Below are 19,267 nucleotides of genomic sequence, written 5' to 3' on the forward strand. Positions count from 1 at the left end.
CCACAAATACCAGGAGTGTGTATCTAGGTGTGGCGCATTCCCCGCCCTTTCCCTCGGTGGCATCATCACCTGAATCAGGGACAGGAGAGTGGCCCCTAGGGAAAGTCCTGCAACAACAGGGTCAACCTCAGGCCTCTACATGGCCTGTGGGCACCGAGGGATCAGTACATCGGGAGTCTCCCCCAGGCGAAGGGCAGCTGTGTTCAGATTCACTCCCACCAACTGGCCAGCACCCAGCACCAAAAGATGAATGAGACCGGAATAAAACTGGGCGTCGCAGCTCGGCGCTGGCCTGGGTCCAAGGTGCAGCCATCATGGGTGGTGAGGCTCGGGAGCTGCAGGTACCCAAGAGCAGCAGGAGGCCCCAGACCCACGGGGGTGGCACAGCAATCGGTCCTGGGGAGCGCCACAGAACTCAGGCAGGTATGATTCCAAAGCTCTAGGCCATGTACCACCCATCAGCTTCCCCGCCTGGAAGACCACTAGAGCCGGTAGGGTGCCCACACTCAGGATCCTTGACCATCTGCCACAGCCGGGGGACTCACTTGGCCTCAGGCAATTCCACCAGCTCAGGGGAGGAGCGAGGTACAGTTTGTCACAGCGCAGGGTCCTCACATCACCATGGGCCGTACCGCAACACAAAGAGGAAGATTGGGCAAGTAGGCCCCCTGGGGCTCCAGGTCAAGATCTCACCTCCGTCTGTCATGGTACACTGGTTGAGCTCTGCTCTGCTTTTTCCCATGTCCGGTCACTCCCACAGCAAGCACTGGTGGCGGGCCGGGCTTCAAGGCACATGCAGCTCCAACAGGCCCAAGGGAGGACCAGCAGCCACAGTGTTGATGGGGAAGCCGCGGGCCCCCGGCACCAACCAGCCCCACAAGCCTGTTAGATCAAGGCAATATCACCAGTCCATGGGAGGGAGTGTCCCCACCCTTCGTGGCACAGGGCCCCGGCTGCACAACGGACCATGCCCTCAGAGGAAGGCGCAGGTGAACGGGTCTTTCTAGGGCCCGGGCTGATTCTCAAGTGCCGCCTGCCCCGGGGCAACAACGGAGTCCATAAAGGCTCCCCCTCCTCTCAGAAACAGACCAGCAGAGGTCACAGAGAGGGCCCCGGCTCTGACTTTCAAGCAGCACAGAAGGGCCCAGGAGGGGGTTGGCAGTCACATGGTTGGAGTTACTGACCCAGCTTCCCCTCCCCCGCTGGCACCGCAGGCGTTACTTCTCCGACAAGTGCCAGGAATGCTTTCAGGGGGAATCACGGGGAAAGGAATTTTCCAACCCAGATGTGTTAGCCAGGGAGGCGCTTATAGAGTGTCAGATGGCACTTTGGAGGGTGGATTTCCATTGGATTAATGGTGGTTAATCCGGAGCTGAGCTAAGAAGCGGCTACCATGACGACTGTCCAAGCCATGCCCCAACAACATTAAAATTAATAATAATAGGTATTGTTATTGTTGTTGTTGCGATTATTATTAATAATAATTATTATTATTAAAGTTATTAGCATTTGGTGAATGCTGCACATGGCTTTTAGTTGCCTTTAAATTCAAGCACACAGCCAAATTTGCTTGAAAACCAGTTTTTCAGCAGTATAATAATAATAATAATTGCAGCAAAAAGTGGGAGTGACTACACAAAAATAATAATAATAATGTTTATTATTATTAGAAAAATCCATTAATAATAATAATAATAATACCACCAATATTAATACCAACAATTTCTATCATTATTATTATTATTATTTATAACAACAATAATAATAATAATAATAATAATAATAATAATAATAATAATAATAATAATATTAGTTTTTGTTATTATCATTATAATTAATGGGAAATTCCCCTTTTGCCAATTTTTGCGTGTTCATCCCCAATTTTTTGCTATATTTTATTGCGGGTTTTTGGACTCTGTACACTGGAAGATCTATTTCCAGTGCCTAGTGTATGTGCACTAACCTTTAATATATCTGATTTAAATATTTAACTCACCTAGAAGTCCTTAGTAAATAGCACATAATGTACAAAGGGCCTGTAAAGTTAAATGCCACTAGTGGTCAGCAGTACATGTGCCACCAATAAAGTGACAATGCAAATCATGTACAGTCCTGCCATGAATAACTGGGCTGTGGAGGTTTAAACTAAAAATTCGGCTTGTCAAAGTAAACCCCTTATGATGGGCCTAAACCATCCTTTTAAATATTGAGTGACTCCTAAGTAAGCCACAAGGGCCCACATAGCGTGGTGCATGACACTTAAAAGGTCCTGCTAGCTTGGTTTTAGGTAGAGAGGGGCACTATGGGATTGTTTGCAGTATGGCACATCGGAACTGCTGCAAAAGTGATTAGGGCTACCCATTGGAACTTTTTCCCCAATGGTCAGGGAGGAGCCAGAATTCAACCCATTGCTAATGATCGTTTCTTACAAGATTGTTCTTCAATCTTACTAAAATGTATCACTGTGATTTTACTATTTCCTTTATGGTACTCCTGTAATGTATCATGGATCGTATATAGACCCCGATATACATAGTCTTATACTGTACGCCTGTAATGTATCATAGATCGCATGTAGAATGTGTTACTCATAGTCCACCTGTTCCTATCCAACATAATTGCATTTCCTACTGCAACGCACTTGGATAACTTGTTGTCTTTTCTTTTTCTTTCTCTTCCTTGGTTTCATCATATGTCAGTATTATAGTTATCTATGTTGTTTTTATTGTGTTTGCATGTGGTATTATTCTTTTTGGAAAATCAATAAAAACAACTTGTAATAAAAAAATTCATATCTCTAGTTCCCCTTACTGGATATTTGAAATGTTGGTGTCTTTTTTATATGTTTTAAATATTCTCTATTTTTATAAATTGGAGTGGGATTGTTATGTGCGTGTTTTCAGCTTTCTATTATTTATTTATTTATTTAATGGTTTTGTAAAGCGCGTAGTAACTCAATGAGCATCCCAGCGCTGACCTGTTTCTCCTGGGGCTTCCAGCCAGCTGAATGAAGTTATGTTTGCGGGAAAAGGAGGGTCTTTAAGGATTTCCTGAACTGGAGATGGTTTGATTCTGTCCTCAGACTTCGTGGTAGGCAGTTCCAGTGTTTGGCCGTGTGGACCGAAAAACGACGGCCACCGGTTTTGGCTTTTTTGACTCTGGGAACTGAAATAAGATTTTCTCCATTGGACCGGAGGTCTCTTTTCACTTTATAGGGGATTAAGAGTTCTTTGAGAAGGGGGGGGGGCGTTGTTGTTGAGGGTCTTATGGGCCAGGCAGAGGGCCTTGAAGATGACTCTTTCTCTGATTGGCAGCCAATGCAGAGACCTGAGAGCTGGCTTGGCGGAGGATCTTGCAGGTGTGCCCGTGAGTAGGCGGGCGGCGGCGTTTTGGACTTTCTGCAGCGCATTTAGGGTGGCTTCAGGAGCTCCCAGGTAGATGGCGTTACAGTAGTCCAATCTCGCTAGGATTAGGCCCTGAATAAGGAGCTTCCTTGCGGTAGCTGGGAGCAGAGGGAAGATCTTCCTGCAGGCTCGGAGGAGACCAAAGCATGTCCCTGCTGTTTTTTTTGCCTGGGTTTTAAAGCTCGTATCCTTATCAATCCACACACCTAGGCTTTTAACCTCGTCCTTGGGTGCGGGGGGGTCGCCCAGGCAGCTGGGCCAGAGATGAGGTGGAAGGGCAGGGCCCGTGTGACCTAGCAGTAGTATCTCGGTCTTTGATCCGTTCAGCTTTAACGATGAAAGATTCATCCATCGGTGGACTTCCGAGAGACAGCTGTGGAGGTCAGAAGGGGCATGATGGGGATGGGAGAGGGTGACAACCAACTGGGTGTCGTCGGAGTAGTTGATTAAAGACACGCCGAACGGGGTGATCCTCTTCTCCAGTGGAGCCATGTATACGTTGAATAACGTAGGGCTCAAGGATGAGCCCTGCGGTACTCCACATCGGAGGGGGATAATAGGTGAGTGGCTGTCGTTCTCCCAAACCTGGAAGGACCGTCCTGCTAGGAAGGATTTTAGCCACTTCAGGGCCATACCCTTTAGTCCAATTTCTCCCAGTCGTTGGACTAGGGTGGGATGGTCTACAGTGTCTAAGGCCGCACTGAGGTCCAGGAGGATCACTGCCACTGATCCTCCCGTGTCCAGAATGCTTCTGGCCTTCTCTACTGCCGCCAGGAGGGCGATGTCAGTGCCCTGACCTGGACGGAGCCCTGTCTGGGAGACCCCCAATAGGTTGTTGTTTTCTAGGAAGAGTGACAGTTGTTTGTTCACCAACTTCTCTGCGATCTTGCTGTTTCCTGGGAGAAGGGAAATGGGCCTGTAGTTGGAGAGGTCCTTCGGGTCTAAGGAGGGTTTTTTTAGGAGGCCTTTGACAGCTGCCGCTTTCCAGCCGGGGGGGACTATACCCTCCGAAAAGGAGGAGTTAATTAGAGCCGTAAGGGGGGGGATGATGGTCCTGGACACTTTTTTCAGGAAGCGGAGGGGTGCGGGGTCGAGGGGGGAGCCACTTTTGATTGAGGCCATCGTTGCCCCTACCTCCTCCATTGTCACTGGGCCGAAGACGTTCAGAGAGGGTTGGGGGTTATCAGCCGGAAGGAGGGGATTGGTGATAGTGATGGTGAGATTCCGATCCGTGTGGGCCGGTTCAGGAGGGGGTATGGCCAGAAGGATTTTTTGGATCTTCTCGTCAAAGAATGTGGCTAAGTTAATGCATTTGCTTTCTGCTTCCTTGGGGTCGAGAGCTTTGAGTGGGGGGTCGGGGGCATGGAGGAGTTCTTTGAGAACAGAATAAGTTTCGTGGGCCGAGCAGGCAGCATTTTTAATTCTGCTTTCATAGAAGCGAATTTTGGTGTTGCGTAGCTCCTTTTTGTAGGATTTTATGGAGGTGCGGAATGTTTCTTTGTTTTCCTCTGTTTTTTGTTTCCTCCACAGACGTTCATTCCTTTTACACGTCTTGCGCAAAATGTTGAGTTCAGGGGTATACCAGGGTGAGGGGTTAACTCTCTTGGTATGTTTCTTCTAGCTGTTTTTATATTTCTAAATGCATTTTCTTTTTCTTTTTTCAACTCTGTGCTATTGCTGCTAGGGTCTGAGCTTAGGTTTAAATCACTGAAATCTTTAATAGGCCTAACAAGAATAGCAACATTATTATGTGGTGGACTAACATCACCCCAACTAGTAATAATAATAATAATAATATCCATAGTAATATTAATAATAATAATAATAGCATTGCATTATCGTCTGCTGCTGGTGGCTATAAAGGTTGTTAAAGGACATCTTCCTGGGTTATAAGCCGTAGCCAAAGTTTACGGCCTATAAAAAGGGAGAAGGCCATACCAACTGTTACAACTAGAGGCAGAAGGCCTATAATGACCCCATGGGGCTAGAATGTGCTTAAATAAACATGAAGAAATGGAAAGAAAAGCCTTGAAATGTTTGAGAAGACAGTCTATCAGGAAAATATTATCTTTGAGACACTTCATTATCTTTAATGGAACTATCCACGTATCACTACTACTACTACTACTACTACTACTACTTCTACTACTACTAATACTACTACTAATAATAATAATAACAATAATAATAATAATAACATTGACTATATTAACCATAATAAAAGGCCTGAGAGAAATAATAATAATATCAATAATATATAATGAAATAGCCATCTTCCTATAAATCACAATGACAACAAAATCAATAACAATCAATCAGTATTTATAAAGGGTGCCTAATCACCCAGTAGGGTATCCAGGTGCTTGCAGGCCCTGGTGGTTTATTCGAACAGCCAGGTCTTGTGGGCCATTCGGAATTCCAGAAGTGAGGTGATAATCCAGAGGTGCATGGACAGCCTGTTCAACGTCTTTGCTGCCATGTGGATGAAGACGCATCCTCCACTTCTGCTTCAGTAGATGCAGGGAGTATGGGCAAGTGAAAGGGAGAGAAAGCGTAATTTTCTTGATGGTTGGTGAAAATTCAGGTGATAATTATGTAGGCCGGTCCTTAGTCGTGTAGAGCCTTGTGTGTGTGGGTCGTCAGGTTGAATTGGCATCTCTTCTGTACGGGGAACCAGTGGAGTTTCCTGAAGTGGGGTGTGATGTGGGTACATCGGGGATGGCTGAGTATGAGTCTGGTTGCAGCGTTCTGCATGCTCTGAAGTCTCTGTAGAAGGTGTGTTGAGATTCCTACGTAGAGGGAATAGCTATAGTTTAGTCAGCTGGTGATGAGGGCTTGTGTTATAGTGTATCTTGTGTGTTGGGGTAGCTACTTGAAGATCTTACGTAACATTTGCAAAGTGAGGAAGCAGGCAGAGGAGACAGCACTGATCTCTGATTTAATGGTCAATGACGATTCTGAGGTTTTTGGTGTGGTTGTGGGGTCATCGGTGTGTGAGAGGATGAGTTGGGTGTCATCTGTGTAGGAAATTATGTTGAGACCGTGGGATCTGACGATGTTGACCAGCGGGGTCATATATTTGTTGAAGAGCATGGGGGTGAGGGATGAGCCCTGGGGGACACCGCAGGTGATCTCCTTGTATTCAGAGGTGAGAGGTAGGAGGTGGGGCCTCTGGATTCTTCCCATGAGGAAGGAGGTGATTCCTCTGAGCGCATCCCCTAGGATGCCGATGTGGTGGAGCCTTTCAATCAGTGTGTGGTGGGATACGGTGTCGAAAGCAGCTGAGTGGTCAAGGAGAATCAAAGCTGCTGTTACTCCTCCATCAAGGAGGCAGTTTTGGTGGAAGCCGGATTGGGAGGCGTTGAATAGCGGGTTCTGCTATAGGTGTGTCATGAGTTGATTTTTGATGATCTTTCGCAGTACCTTCAATGGGAATGGGAGCAGGGAGACTGCCTGGTAGCTTTTGAGTTTGCTATGGTCGGCATAGGGTTTTTTGAGTTTTGGTCTGACTTTGGCATTTATCCAAGCATCGGGAAATGTTGTGGTGGTGATACAAGTGTTGAGTAGGGTGGTGAGTTCCTTGTCGATCCTTTGGTTTCCAAGGTTGAAGATGTGGTGCGGGGTCTGCGGAAGCTCCTGAGTGGATGGATTTCCTGGTTGTGGTGGTGTCCTGGGTGGAGAGGATGTTCCAGGTAGTCAGTGTGTGGTTCGTATCGGTTACGGTGGTGGCTTATCTTTTAAGGAAGTCTGTAGGTATGGGTTGGGGTTTGAAGTGTCTGTATATGATTGCAATCTTGTCATGGAAGAAGTGGTTATGGTTGTTGCATAGCTTCTGTGAGTGTGCGATGATGTTTTCTCTGGAAGCCGGGTAAGGGAATTCATTAACGAAGTTGAAGGGTTCCTTGGTGTTGGTGACGCTGGTTTCAATGTGTGTGGCAAAGGCTGTTTTTTTTGTTGCCCTCAGCAGGCGGTGGTAGAGGTTGAAGGAGGTCTAAAAGGCGGTCCTGTCTGAAGTGTCCTTACTGGTGCACCATCTTCTCTCCAACTGTTTGCTATCTCGTTTTGCTGTTCTCAGTTCTTGGGTGTACCAGCTGGCCTTTTTGGAGGATTTTCTTTGGATGTTGCTGTTGATGGTGATGATGCTGTCTGCGCAATTAGTGATCTAGGCGGTGATGTTTTTCACTCCCTATTCGAGTTTGGTGACAGTAGCAGGGTAAGAACTGTTGAGGGCATTCACCCAGCTTGTTTCTGAGATTTTGTTCCACCTACAGTGGGGGGCGTTGGTCATCTTGGTGGTGGTAGTTTGGGGGCTGGAGATGCTGAAGTGGATGATGGAATGATCGTTCCATGTGAGTTCTTTGACATGGCTGTATTTGATGTGGTTGCTGGGGGTGAAAATTGAGTCAAGAGTGTATCCTGCGGTGTGTGTAGGGGCGTGGACGATATGGGTCAATCCATAGCTGCTCATACTGTCAAGGAGGTGTGTGGTGTTTTTGTAGTTTTTGTTGATGTAGTCCTTGGAGTCTAAGGCTAGGTACTCAATGAAGTCTGCAATGGTGTTACAGAAGCTGGAGCGTGGGCCTGGCGGTCAGTTTGCGAGGGTGCCTCTGGTGCTTGTCTTGTTGTCTTTGTGGAGCTTGAAGCTGAGATGTTCTATGGGGGTGGTGGTATTGTCGGTGGTGGTGGTACACTTATTTATTTATTTATTTATTATTGACATTTATTAAGCGCGCGGCTACCCCCCGACGGGGGTGTCCCGGCGCTGTGGACAACATGTGGCATAGACCATAGGTAAACTATTGTCTGGAAACCAGCCATGTCTTCAAGCTGCGCCTGAACAGAAATTCCTATTCGATCAGTCGAAGATTTAATGGAAGGGAGTTCCAAAGCTTTGCCGTGACTACCGCAAAAGCTCTACCCCCTTTTCTTGAACGATGGAAGCGGGGGGAGAAAGAGGCGGAGGTGGTTGGATCTGAGAGCTCGTGATGAGTGGACTAGCTTCAGCCTCTGTCTGAGATACCCTGGTCCCTTGCCATTCAGAGCCCTGAAAGACAGGACCACGGCTTTAAACTGGATGCGAGAAGATACTGGGAGCCAGTGAAGGTTCTTCAAGTGGACGGTAATTGAGTGGTGATAGGGAATGTTACATATCAGCCTAGAAGCAGCATTCTGAACAATCTGCAACCGATGTATGAGGTAAGCTGGAGCTCCCACGTATAAGCTATTCGAATAGTCCAGATGGGAGGTAATGAGGGCATGCACGATAGTCCTCATTGAATCCATGGGCAGGTAGGGGAAGATCTTTTTAACCATGCGCAATTTGCCAAAGCAGGCAGAGGTGACTTTATGGATTTGGGCCTTACATGACAATTCATTGTCAATTAAAAAGCCCAAATTCCGAGCAGATTTAACGGGAGATGGGGGGGGTTACGCTCGGACGGCCACCACACAGATGGTAGCAGTGGGGCTTTTTGGTTGAAAAACAGCACCTCGGTTTTCTCGGTGTTCAGCTTCAGGGTTTTAGAAGTCTTCCACGATACAATGTTAGAGAGGCAACTTTTAAAGTTGGATAGGCCGTTGTCAGAGTGATCTCTAAATGAAAACATTAGCTGTGTATCATCAGCATAGGAGACCACTCTGACACCACAGGCCTCTATTACCCTCGCCAATGGTGAAAGATAAACATTGAAAAAAAGGGGGCTAATTGCCGACCCCTGAGGGACTCCACAGCTAAGGGGTTTTTTATCTTTTGAAAGATAGGGCCGACACCGGACCTGTTGCGTTCTACCCGTTAGGAATGATCTTATCCAGGCCAGGGGAGTATCTTGTATCCCTACATTATGGAGTCTATCCAGCAGGATGGAATGTGAGACGGTATCGAAAGCCGCGGACAGATCGAGGAGCACCAGCATGGCTACCTCGCCGCTGTCCACGCTCTCCCTAATAGTCTTGGTTACCTCCAGCAGAGCAGTCTCTGTACTATACCCGGATCTGAATCCAAATTGCGAGTCATGGGGGAGTTTTCTAGACTCCAAATAGTCGGCCAGCTGTTCTTGCACGACTTTTTTCAATACCTTGGCTGGTTTGGGGAGGAGTGATATAGGCCGATAGTTGCTGAATACTGACAGATCAGCCTCAGCCTTTTTTAGGATGGGGATCAGCAATGCCTGCTTCCATAATATAGGAAATCGGCCTGATGATAGGGAGGAATTCCAAATTGAGATTAAAGGGGCGACAATGACAAGTGCCAGTGTAGTGAACACCTGGGCAGGAACCGGGTCTAGAGGCGAACCTGATTTGCACCGCTGTATTTTCAGTAGGGCAGTATCCAGTGAGATTGCTTTGAAGGACTCCCCTCTTGAGTAACCTTAGTCTGTTTAAAAGAGGAGAAAATATCAATAATGTTATATGAAAGAAATCAGAAAGGCCATCGCAGAGTTCTTGGCTAGATTTCGTTGAGCTAGTAAGAGCTGTAGGTTTAGTAAAGTCCTTCACAATTTGATATAGAGTTTTGGCCGAATTGTCCGCAGTGTTAATTTTATTAGCGAAATATTCTTTCATAGTGGCCTGCTTGAGTTTGTGAATTTTTTTTATGGCAGCTCTATATATGACTTTAGCAGGAGGGTCATAGGTGAGTCGCCAACGACGCTCGAGCTTCTTACACCTGCTTCTTTCTTCGCGCAGAGCCGCAGAAAACCAGGGAGCTGAGGGTTTCGCACGGGCCGATGAGAGGGGTTGTATGGGGGCAATAGCATCTATTGCCGAGGAGAGGTGGATATTAAAATTAGCAACATCGGCGTTCAGTTCGTCCGAAGGTTGCCAATTCAGATTAGCCAAAGTGGGTTCGAGGGCATCATAGGTAACTTTATACCACTTTCTACTGCATGGTCTCTTTGTGGATGATGGCTATTTCTCCTCCCTGCTTCTTGGTGCGGTCCTGGTGAGTGATTTTATATCTGTCTGGGATCTCTGTGGCAATCTATGGGGCAAGTGTGGGTCGAGGAAGACGATGCTGGGTGCGAGGGTGGTGAGGAGGTCCCACAATTCAGTTCAATGCTTGCGTAGTAAGCGTGTATTGAGAAGGGTGCATGCAAGTTGGTTATTGTTAATAGGTGTGGTCTGTAGTGTGTGCAGGATGGGGCTGGTCAGTGGGCTGGTGGGTGTGTAGTGGCAAGTGAAGTGGGAGCTGGTGCAGGTGAAACGTCCTACCATGGAGCGTGGGTCAGCGTGGTGGCAGTGTTTGTTGTGGCGTCCGGGGTTGAGGGTGTAGAGCTTGCTGATGGCGTATCTGCAGGGGCAGGAGGGCCAGGGGTCGTGGCGCTAGGTGTGGTCCAGGCACAGACGGGCTTGGCACACCAGCGGCGTGCCTGTTGGCCTGCATTAAGTAGGTCGTAGGGTGAGCAGGACATCTGTTGGTGGGAAGAATGTTGAGTGGGAAAACCACAGCGGGAAAGCCACAGTGGGAAAACCCCAGCAGCCATGGTGTCACTGGATCAGTCTGGAAGAAGCAGCATCTGGAGGCCACAGGCAAGTGGCAAGATAGGTGTCCAGGTGCCTACTGATGTGGTCTCAATGTGGTCTGCATTTAAGTAGGACCCGGGGTAGGCAGGGCTTCTGTGGGTGGGAAGAACGGTGAGTGGGAAAACCCAATCTGAAAAAATCTAGCGGGAAAACCTGGGCAGCCACGGTATCACTGGATCACTCTGGAACAAGCATGAACTTGAGGCCACAGGCAAGCTAGGTGTCCAGGTGCCTACTCCTACTCCTAACAATGACCATAATGGGGCTGACCAGACTAATACTCCTAACAATAATAACAAAATTACCAAAAACAACAATAATAACAAAATTACCAAAAACAACAATAACAAAAGCAACTATAACAATCATAAAAACAAGTACAACAAAAATAATAGTAACATTAAATTCTATAAATATGAGAATCTGAGAATGACATGCTGCATTTTGTTGATCCGCTTTACACCTCTAAAGTTAGAGTTCTACTGTAAATCCCCGGAACCAGGCAGGAGTTCTGGTTTAGGGGACTGAGATTATTTTACAAATTGTCCTAATGAAACAGTACAATTGCATAAGTAAATATATAATTGTGGCAAATTTAGAATGCCCTATTTTGCTCATTACCAACAATGCATCACTGTCGTGATATGCGGGCAACATCCAGCTCTTATAAAGATGGGCATCCAGTTTAGGGTGGGACAACTGTAGCAGGGCTGAAGCCTGTTGAGAGAGAGTCAAACTCTCTATTCCCACCTCCTCCAAACCTCTTTTGTTCTTTATTGTTCCTCGAATTATTAACCTCAGGTGGATGAAAGACTGAGTTGACCCTTCATGGGGCTGTCTCATGATCCCATTTTCTCCACTGCACTGTTGCGGAAGGGGGTTGTGTATATGTGTTTTTTTCACGTCTTCAGTATATATATTAACTCAAAACATCTGCCAGTTAGTGCATGTTTTGTTGCCACTGTTTCGACTCCTGGGCTTTTCACCAGTAAATAATTGTTGTCAGGTGTGTTCCTCTAAATAGATCACTGAGAGCAATAGAGACTACAATGCCCACAGTGCATTAGGTTCTTATACTAAAGCCTGGACTGCAAACCGCGTTTGTCGTGGCGTGCAGTGAGGTGGTCACCCTAGGTACGATGCCCTCATTCGTGTCTTCATGGTATCCGTTATCACCTGAATGACAGGGTAAGCCAAGTGTGTGGGAGCATCACATAGCAGTGACTTGCCACGCGGGTAGATGCATTATGCCATAAAACCAGGATGAATTTTTAATATGCCTGAAGTGCAGCTTAGCATCATATGGTTTCTTTATTTTCTTTTAATTTTCTTTATTGATTTTCATAACAGAAAAACATTGGAGTTCAACTACTGTCCCATCCTTCCCGACCACCATCCTCCCCCAAACAGTTAGAGAGAGGAAAGTTGCAGCATAAGTTGGTAGGTATCAGTCAATACATGACATGGAGGTTGTTCAAATAGCATAACTGGCATCATTGTTTCCAGGTGCAATGCCTTTACAATTTTACCACGTTTGCAGTGTGTCAAACATCCGGATCATCTGCCCTTTGTTCTGGCTCAGCATCCCCCATTTCTCGTTGTAATCTGACCCTCTCTAAGTCACATTCCACGTTTCCTCCCTGTTCAACTCCATTATAGACCAGCCTGAGACCTGCCCCACCTTTGGCTCGCACCCACCTCACGAATTCCCCTTAGCCAAAGTTTTCGTGTAGGCAATCGTTTAGTCATTCATCTCAAGGCCACACACTTTTTCGCCACGGTGTTGCCAACTTATAATACCTTCTCCACATATGTAGTATGTGTAATTAGCCCCAAGAAGCATATTTGAACCGTTGGTTGCAGTCGTATGTCAGTTCATATTCCTAGTGTCTGAATTATCTCACCCCAAAAGGCATTGATGCCTGGACATGTCCACCACATGTGAAGAAAGGTTACCTCTGTCATTGTACATTTAGGACTCCATTCTGATTTGGAGGGGTCTATTTTGTGAAGCCACTGTGGCGTGATGTAGTCCTTGAGCGCGCATTTGTAGGGTGTGAGTTTCAGTCGGGCGTTTCGTGTAACTTGCCGGCAACTTCCCATTATAATTGTCCAATCCCCCTCCCTTAGTTCCGCGTCCAAGTCATCCTCCCTTTGTGACCTCAGTGTGGAGATGCCTGTAGTCATGTGTAGTGTCAATAGCAAGTTAATCCTGGGGATAAGTTGCCCTTTCACCCCATGTCCGGGTGGGTTTGGTTTCTCACATGTGTTTCAGGTTCTCGTGGAGACCCTACCCAGGCTTTGCAGGATGCCTGCGGTCCCTGCAGGGGACCCCATAGGAGGGCAGACCCCGTAGTAGGGCCGTGGGGAGCCGCCTCCCATTTCCGTGGGTGGAGGTGGTGGGGGGCGTCACCAACTAAGGAAAGGGCGTTCCCCCTGGGACAGGTTTAAATGATCGCCCCTCCCAACTCGCGCCCTCTTTGCTGCTGTCCCCCTCACTAGTCGCTCGCTCGCTCCTCAGGCTGCCCCTCGCCGGCCGTAGGGTAATTAGGCCTCCCAGCCCCTCCCATCCCCCGACGGACGCGAGGCCCGCGCTCTTCAGCTCCCCTCCCTGCTGCTCACCCGCTGAAAAGGGGGGAAGTGGGGAGGGGGGGTTATTAATAATGTATTTATGTTTTCTATTGCTGCAGGAGGAGTTACAAGGCGATCCCCATACAGGACAGGCGCAGGAACAGGACCTGAAGCCCCAGTGCGAAACGCACCGTGCTGAGTCATACATAATCCAGGGGGCCCTTCTTGGGGACTTGGTTTTGACGGCGCCCCGTTAGTCCTTAGGGCGGTTGTAAGCCTGAGCAACCGGGGGCTTGCCGATAACGCCCCGCCTGGATGGAGAAGGTGTGAGTTGACTCTCCCTTGTCCGGAGGGTGGTGTGGGTGGACGATAGGTCCGCCGGTGGGAGGACTTCCTCTCAGGTACCACACCGGGCTATGGCCGCTGGTGTCCGCTTCTTTGGCTCAACTTCAGGCGCACTGCAACAAGGGGTTGCGGGGTGTGGGGGTCGCCTGTCAGTTAACCCATTCTGTTATTTGTACTACAAATAAACCTGCAACTTCTTCATCCCAACATGCTTCTTGTCTGTGTGTCATTTGGTTTGGGGAGGTTGTGGGCAGAGGCGTACCGATGGAACTACTATGCGGACTGCCGCCGCTGGACCCGCATATGCAAGGAGGCAGCCACCCACTATTCCCCGTTTACCACAGAAAGCCGCGTAGCCCATCATTTGACCATCTTCAAATAGATCTCCCTTATTGTGTGGGGTGTCTCTCTCACCTCTGTGTGAAAAATAGTGACATCGCTGGGTGGATCTCTGAGTGCCAGAGTATCAACTGTTGCATATAGATATACTCGTCCCTTCGTTCTTTGTTGCTTCTCCCCAGACATCTAGCAGGGTCTGAACTTGTAAGGGTAATGTGTTTTGTTTCGTGCGGGGAATAGGGGTAAAGCCAATAATGCCTGCGGCCTTCCCAGGCACGCCAGCATCATCGCCACTGGATCTATGCTCTCATCCTGAAGTCACAGCCCCACATGTTGAGGGTGTGCTGCCCAGTACTAGATCCTAAAGTGTGGCTCCTATAGCTCCCACTGTCCCATGGAAGCTTTAGGACATTTAAGCTTATTCGGGCCATTCTGATACCCCAATCCAGCAAGTGGAGCAATTTGTCAAATCTGCTAAAACAACATTCCGGTATGCACATCCACATGTGTTGTGGCACATATAGGACTCGAAGCAACATAATCAATTTACAGATAGCAATGGACCCCATTAAGGACATTGGAAACTGTAACCATTTGCACACGCTGTATCCTAGGGAGACATGTAGGTTGCCCACATTAATGTCTTATGTTTTAGTGATGTCTGAGCTCAAGTACACTCCTAGGTATTGTATTTTTATGTTAGGTAAGCATGCATCGCAAGCCAGTGTTGCCCGCATAGGGTACAGAACTGATTTATCTCCATTTAGCCAGAATCCAGAGTGCTCCCCCACTCAAGCCAGTGTACTTTAAACCGCCGGCCATGTAGTCACCGGGTTTCTCAGTATTAACAATATATATTGTCTGCATATAATGAGATTGTTTCCCATTGACCTCCTACTATTATACCGTCCTTCGTGTGCCGGGTGCATATCATTTGCACAACGGGATCTATAACCAGTAAAAATATCAGTGGTGAGAGGGGGCATCCCTGCCTAGTCCCTCTCTCTATCGCCAGCTGTCCAACATTCTATTGCCTGCTTTCACTTGCGCCCTGCTCTTGCTATAAAATAACTTCACCCATTGCAAGTAAGTCATCCTCAATCCATAGCGCTGTAGTGTACGGTCCATTAACCCCAAATCGACATTGTTGAACGCCTTGTGAGCATCTAGACAAGCCACTGCACATGGCTCCTCTCCTTGCATTGCCTGTTCCATGATGAGAAATGCTGTTTGTATGTTAGTAGAGGTAGTGCGGCCGCTCTTAAATCCAGCTTGATCAGTGTGTGCTACCCCCTCTGCTGCCTTTGCTAGGCAATGAGCCAATACTTTCCCCAGTATTTTTGCATGGACAATGGGCGATATGATTTGCAGTCAGTAGGATCCCTTCCTGGTTTGGGCAAGACCACTAAACTTGCTTTCCTGAGTGAGGCAGGCAGTACTCCTGTCTCGAATATTTCCTTGTACATAGCCAGGACAGGTGCCCACAGCAAATCCAGAATTTGATTGCCAACCTGTCAGTGCCCACCTAATGTCTGCCTCCTCTACTGGAGCATTCAGAATAGCACTTGTGCCGTCATCTATCACTGGTAGGTGCCCTACATCCAGAATGAGGTCAATGCCTACCTTGTCACTGCTGTTGTGTTGTGTATATAAGGCCTTGTAAAATTGGGCCAATCTCTTCAGAATGTTAGTTTGAGCAGTCAGAATCTCCCTAGTGGCGGCCCTGAGGGAGCCAACAGCAACGCCACCTTTTTCTCTATTGTCAGCCATGCTAACCTATGCCCAGATGTATCCCCTTGCTCGAGTTGGGTTTCTGTATGTGTTCTTTAATCATGTTTCCCATGCCTCGTCTAAGTCAGCCATTAGTTTGTGTTGCGCCTCCCAGGCCGCTTCATCATGTGGGGCCAGCATATCTGTATCTCCTATCTGTTGTTCTAACATCATGACCGTGCGCCTCAAGGATGTCCGCACCTCTTATGTCGTGGCCTTACATTTCCCTCTTATGGTCGCCTTGAAGGCTTCCCATACCACCCTGGCAGAGGATACAGTCCCTTCATTTGTATCAAAAAATTCCCCCACGGCATGTCTGATTTCCTCTCGATACACTTGGTCACATAAGGCACGGGGCTGGAGTCGCCATTGCGGTATCGGCACCACATTCTACCGCAATTCTGTGTGTGTTTTATTAGCTTTTTATAAAATACGTTGTGTATTTTTAATTTGTTTTGCATATAAGACATGCTTTTATGTGTTTTTGAGTTTGGAGTGGCCGGTCATTGTGTGTGTTTATGTAGTGCAGTTTAGGTGTTAGTGAGTACTAGAGAAGTATTTTATTTGAAACATTCAATCGCATCAATCATATTAATGGCTAGTAATGGTCGTGTAAAAGTGATGATTAACCCGTTTCCTGTTGATTTTAGCAGTGATGGTTGGTGAGATTTGAAAGTGGTGGGGAGCATAGGCATTCCCACAAAATGCACAGAGTATCTGAGCCCATATCCATCCACAGTGGTTTGGAGGCGATCATCATCGTTGTTTAAAAAATACTTTACTTTACTCTGAAGCACATGCTGTATGGGTGCCAAACGCTACCAGTTAAACATTACCAAAAAACATGACTAGGCGTCAACACAATACAATATAAATAGTGTCTATTTGCAGACATTTTTAAAAGCAGCAATGCGTATGCCACATCTACAAGAAATACCCAGCAGCTCAGCTGGAGCTCATAGGAGAAAGAAGTAAACCACAGAAGGATACAAAACAAGAGAAAAAGAAACTGGCAGAGGAAGGGCATCATACCCAGCTAAGGAGAAGCGTGCCACTTTCAGGCAAGATGATGTCACCCCTGAGCCAAGGAGAGACGGACCCTTTTGGAAGGGCCAGTCTACCTGTCCCCGCCACTGCTCAGAGACACACAAGAAGCACGTGAGATTGGGGGGCAAGGAAGTGGTCGATGCTGTGATGCCCACAGTGTGCCTGTAAACTGCCCTTCTGCTGCCAGTGGGCACGCTACAGATTTCTACTTAGGCTTCTGGGCTCGACCCCAAACTCTGATTCCGTGTACCATTCCAGATGTTGTAAACAGCAGCTCTTGGGCTGGATGGCTCAGTGTACGCCGACTGCATGTAAGGCTCTACAGCGAGGGGCACTGCATCGCAGACACTACGGCAGGCGTCACTACATCGGAGCTAATGCTTTCTACATTTACATCAGGAGTCACTGGATGAAACGGGATATCATATCAGTACAGGAAACGAAAAATGAAAAATGTTTGTACATATTCTGACAGTAAGACTATTGAAATATTAAAAAATGCAATCCCGTTCCTATTGTGAGGGTAACGTATTAACCCACCCCATGGGATGCCCACACTGTACAAGTTAAAGCAGTAGGTGAACAGCGACACCTCCTCAAGGCTGCAGTCTGTGAACTCGAGACCGGAAGTTCCACACGAGCAGGGGCCATGCCCAGGGCAGGCGAGGCGCCTTCTCATCGCTGGAGAGTGCTGGCCAAGCTTTGACTGAGACATGACTAACAATATAGACGAGCGACAAGATACACAGAGGGGGTAAGGATATGGGAGCTCCCTAATGGAAACATGTGATTGGCAGTTACTTGTAAGGGCGCCAGCAATGCCACCTAAAACATGCACCCATGGCACGGCTAGAACCTTTCCAATAGAGAGGGCTAATGTCTTTCGATGCATTTATTTTTGTATCCGTTTATCCTGAGGGATAGCTCTGCAGCCTCGTGACTGCCCTGTGACACTGCATGCTGCATCAGCTACTCAGCCAGGGCCCATGCTGGGTGCTTCACTCGACTGGACAGCCCTGCTGCCTAGCGCCGAGCCTCTTTTATCTGGGCACTCTGGGAGCTTGATGCTGGCACCTTCGTCATCTGTGAAACTTGCACAACAGCGCTGCGCTCTGGAGCCGAAAGCGGTGCTATCCGAGGGTCTGTGGGGGAGAATACCGGTGCTGCCGAGGTGAGATCCTATGGTGTGCTTATAAGCGGAGGTGTGTGTGGGAGGGGCGTCTTCTAGTCCCTGAGGCTGTACCATGAACGAGGGTAGGCTCTGCTGTGCACACCCCGAGCCCATGGCACCTGTGATCCCAGGATTGGAGCTCTCTTGTAGCCCACACACCATCACCCGACACAACCCTGTCCCATGCCTCTGCCCATGTTGCCTTTACTCCAAGGAGTACCTGAACAATCAATTAAAACAACTGGCATGTGTTTATTTTCGCATTCGAAGTGTATCTGCACCCACACTTGCATGTGTGTGAGAAGAGATGTTCATATATGTAAATAGATGTACATGCATGCGAAAATACATGTTCAGGTGTGTGTCTGTGTGCACGCGTTTGCCTTTCGGTACCTTGAGCTTACTTCATCACCTACATCTCTATGTTTGCATCTATATTTCGCAGCTATACCTAGACAACATATCAGAGATAACTCGACCGGGCGCCCTTACCTTTGCCGGGCTCCACCGCACTCCACTTGGTCGAGTCCAGCGATCCGTACTGCTTGGGTGATTTCCTCTCCTTGTCCATGCTGCCTGCCTGCCCCTTTGCCAGCACTGCCTTTTGTGTATGTTTGTTTGCCTTCCAAAGTACCAGGGCTTTCAACGCTCTTGCTGTCCCCGGTGCCCTCCTGTCCCGGGTACCTTTGAAGATGACTCAGTCCCCATCCTAGGTTGTGTTGGGCAGAGAGGGGGAGAGTATATTTGCAAACCACACAAACAGCAGTAAAAACAAGAATCACATTTGCTGACACCTGCCTGGAAGCTGCAGCCGCGAAGACCGTGGATGCTTTAGCTGGGAAGCCAGGGAACTGCGTCTCTTTTTGTTTCACGGATACCGCCCTCTGGTGGCCGTCGATCAGAAGCGCCGCTTCAGTGTGTGTGCGCGCGCTTATACATCCTTCAGACTAGATCAATATTTACCCGCTTCTTCCATCTGTGTCTGTCTGAGAGGAGCCAAGGAACCCCCAGTCTGACACATAAAGTAAACGAGATGAGGCTTTTCAGCTCTGCAAAGATTAGGTTTCCTTTATCACAGCCCCGGGGCATCACTGAGGCA

The 19,267-nt window shown here is 47.9% G+C and overlaps 1 protein-coding gene across 2 annotated transcripts in view; it reads right to left on the reverse strand.

The window, feature by feature from the left end:
* LOC144770276 (bMERB domain-containing protein 1-like) overlaps positions 1–19,000 on the reverse strand; it is a 499,712-nt gene extending 480,712 nt beyond the window's left edge. Inside the window, exon 1 of one of the 2 annotated variants that reach the window (XM_078654667.1) lies at positions 18,661–18,882. In XM_078654667.1, the coding sequence (XP_078510793.1) occupies positions 18,661–18,739 (79 nt within the window). In that variant the 5' untranslated portion in view covers positions 18,740–18,882. Of the gene's footprint in view, positions 1–18,660 lie in introns of both variants that reach the window. The other variant, XM_078654666.1, reaches the window with a different exon arrangement.
* Between the last annotated feature and the right edge of the window lie 267 nt (positions 19,001–19,267).

Source organism: Lissotriton helveticus, chromosome 7 (assembly GCF_964261635.1).
Source record: "Lissotriton helveticus chromosome 7, aLisHel1.1, whole genome shotgun sequence".
Lineage (NCBI taxonomy): Eukaryota > Metazoa > Chordata > Amphibia > Caudata > Salamandridae > Lissotriton > Lissotriton helveticus.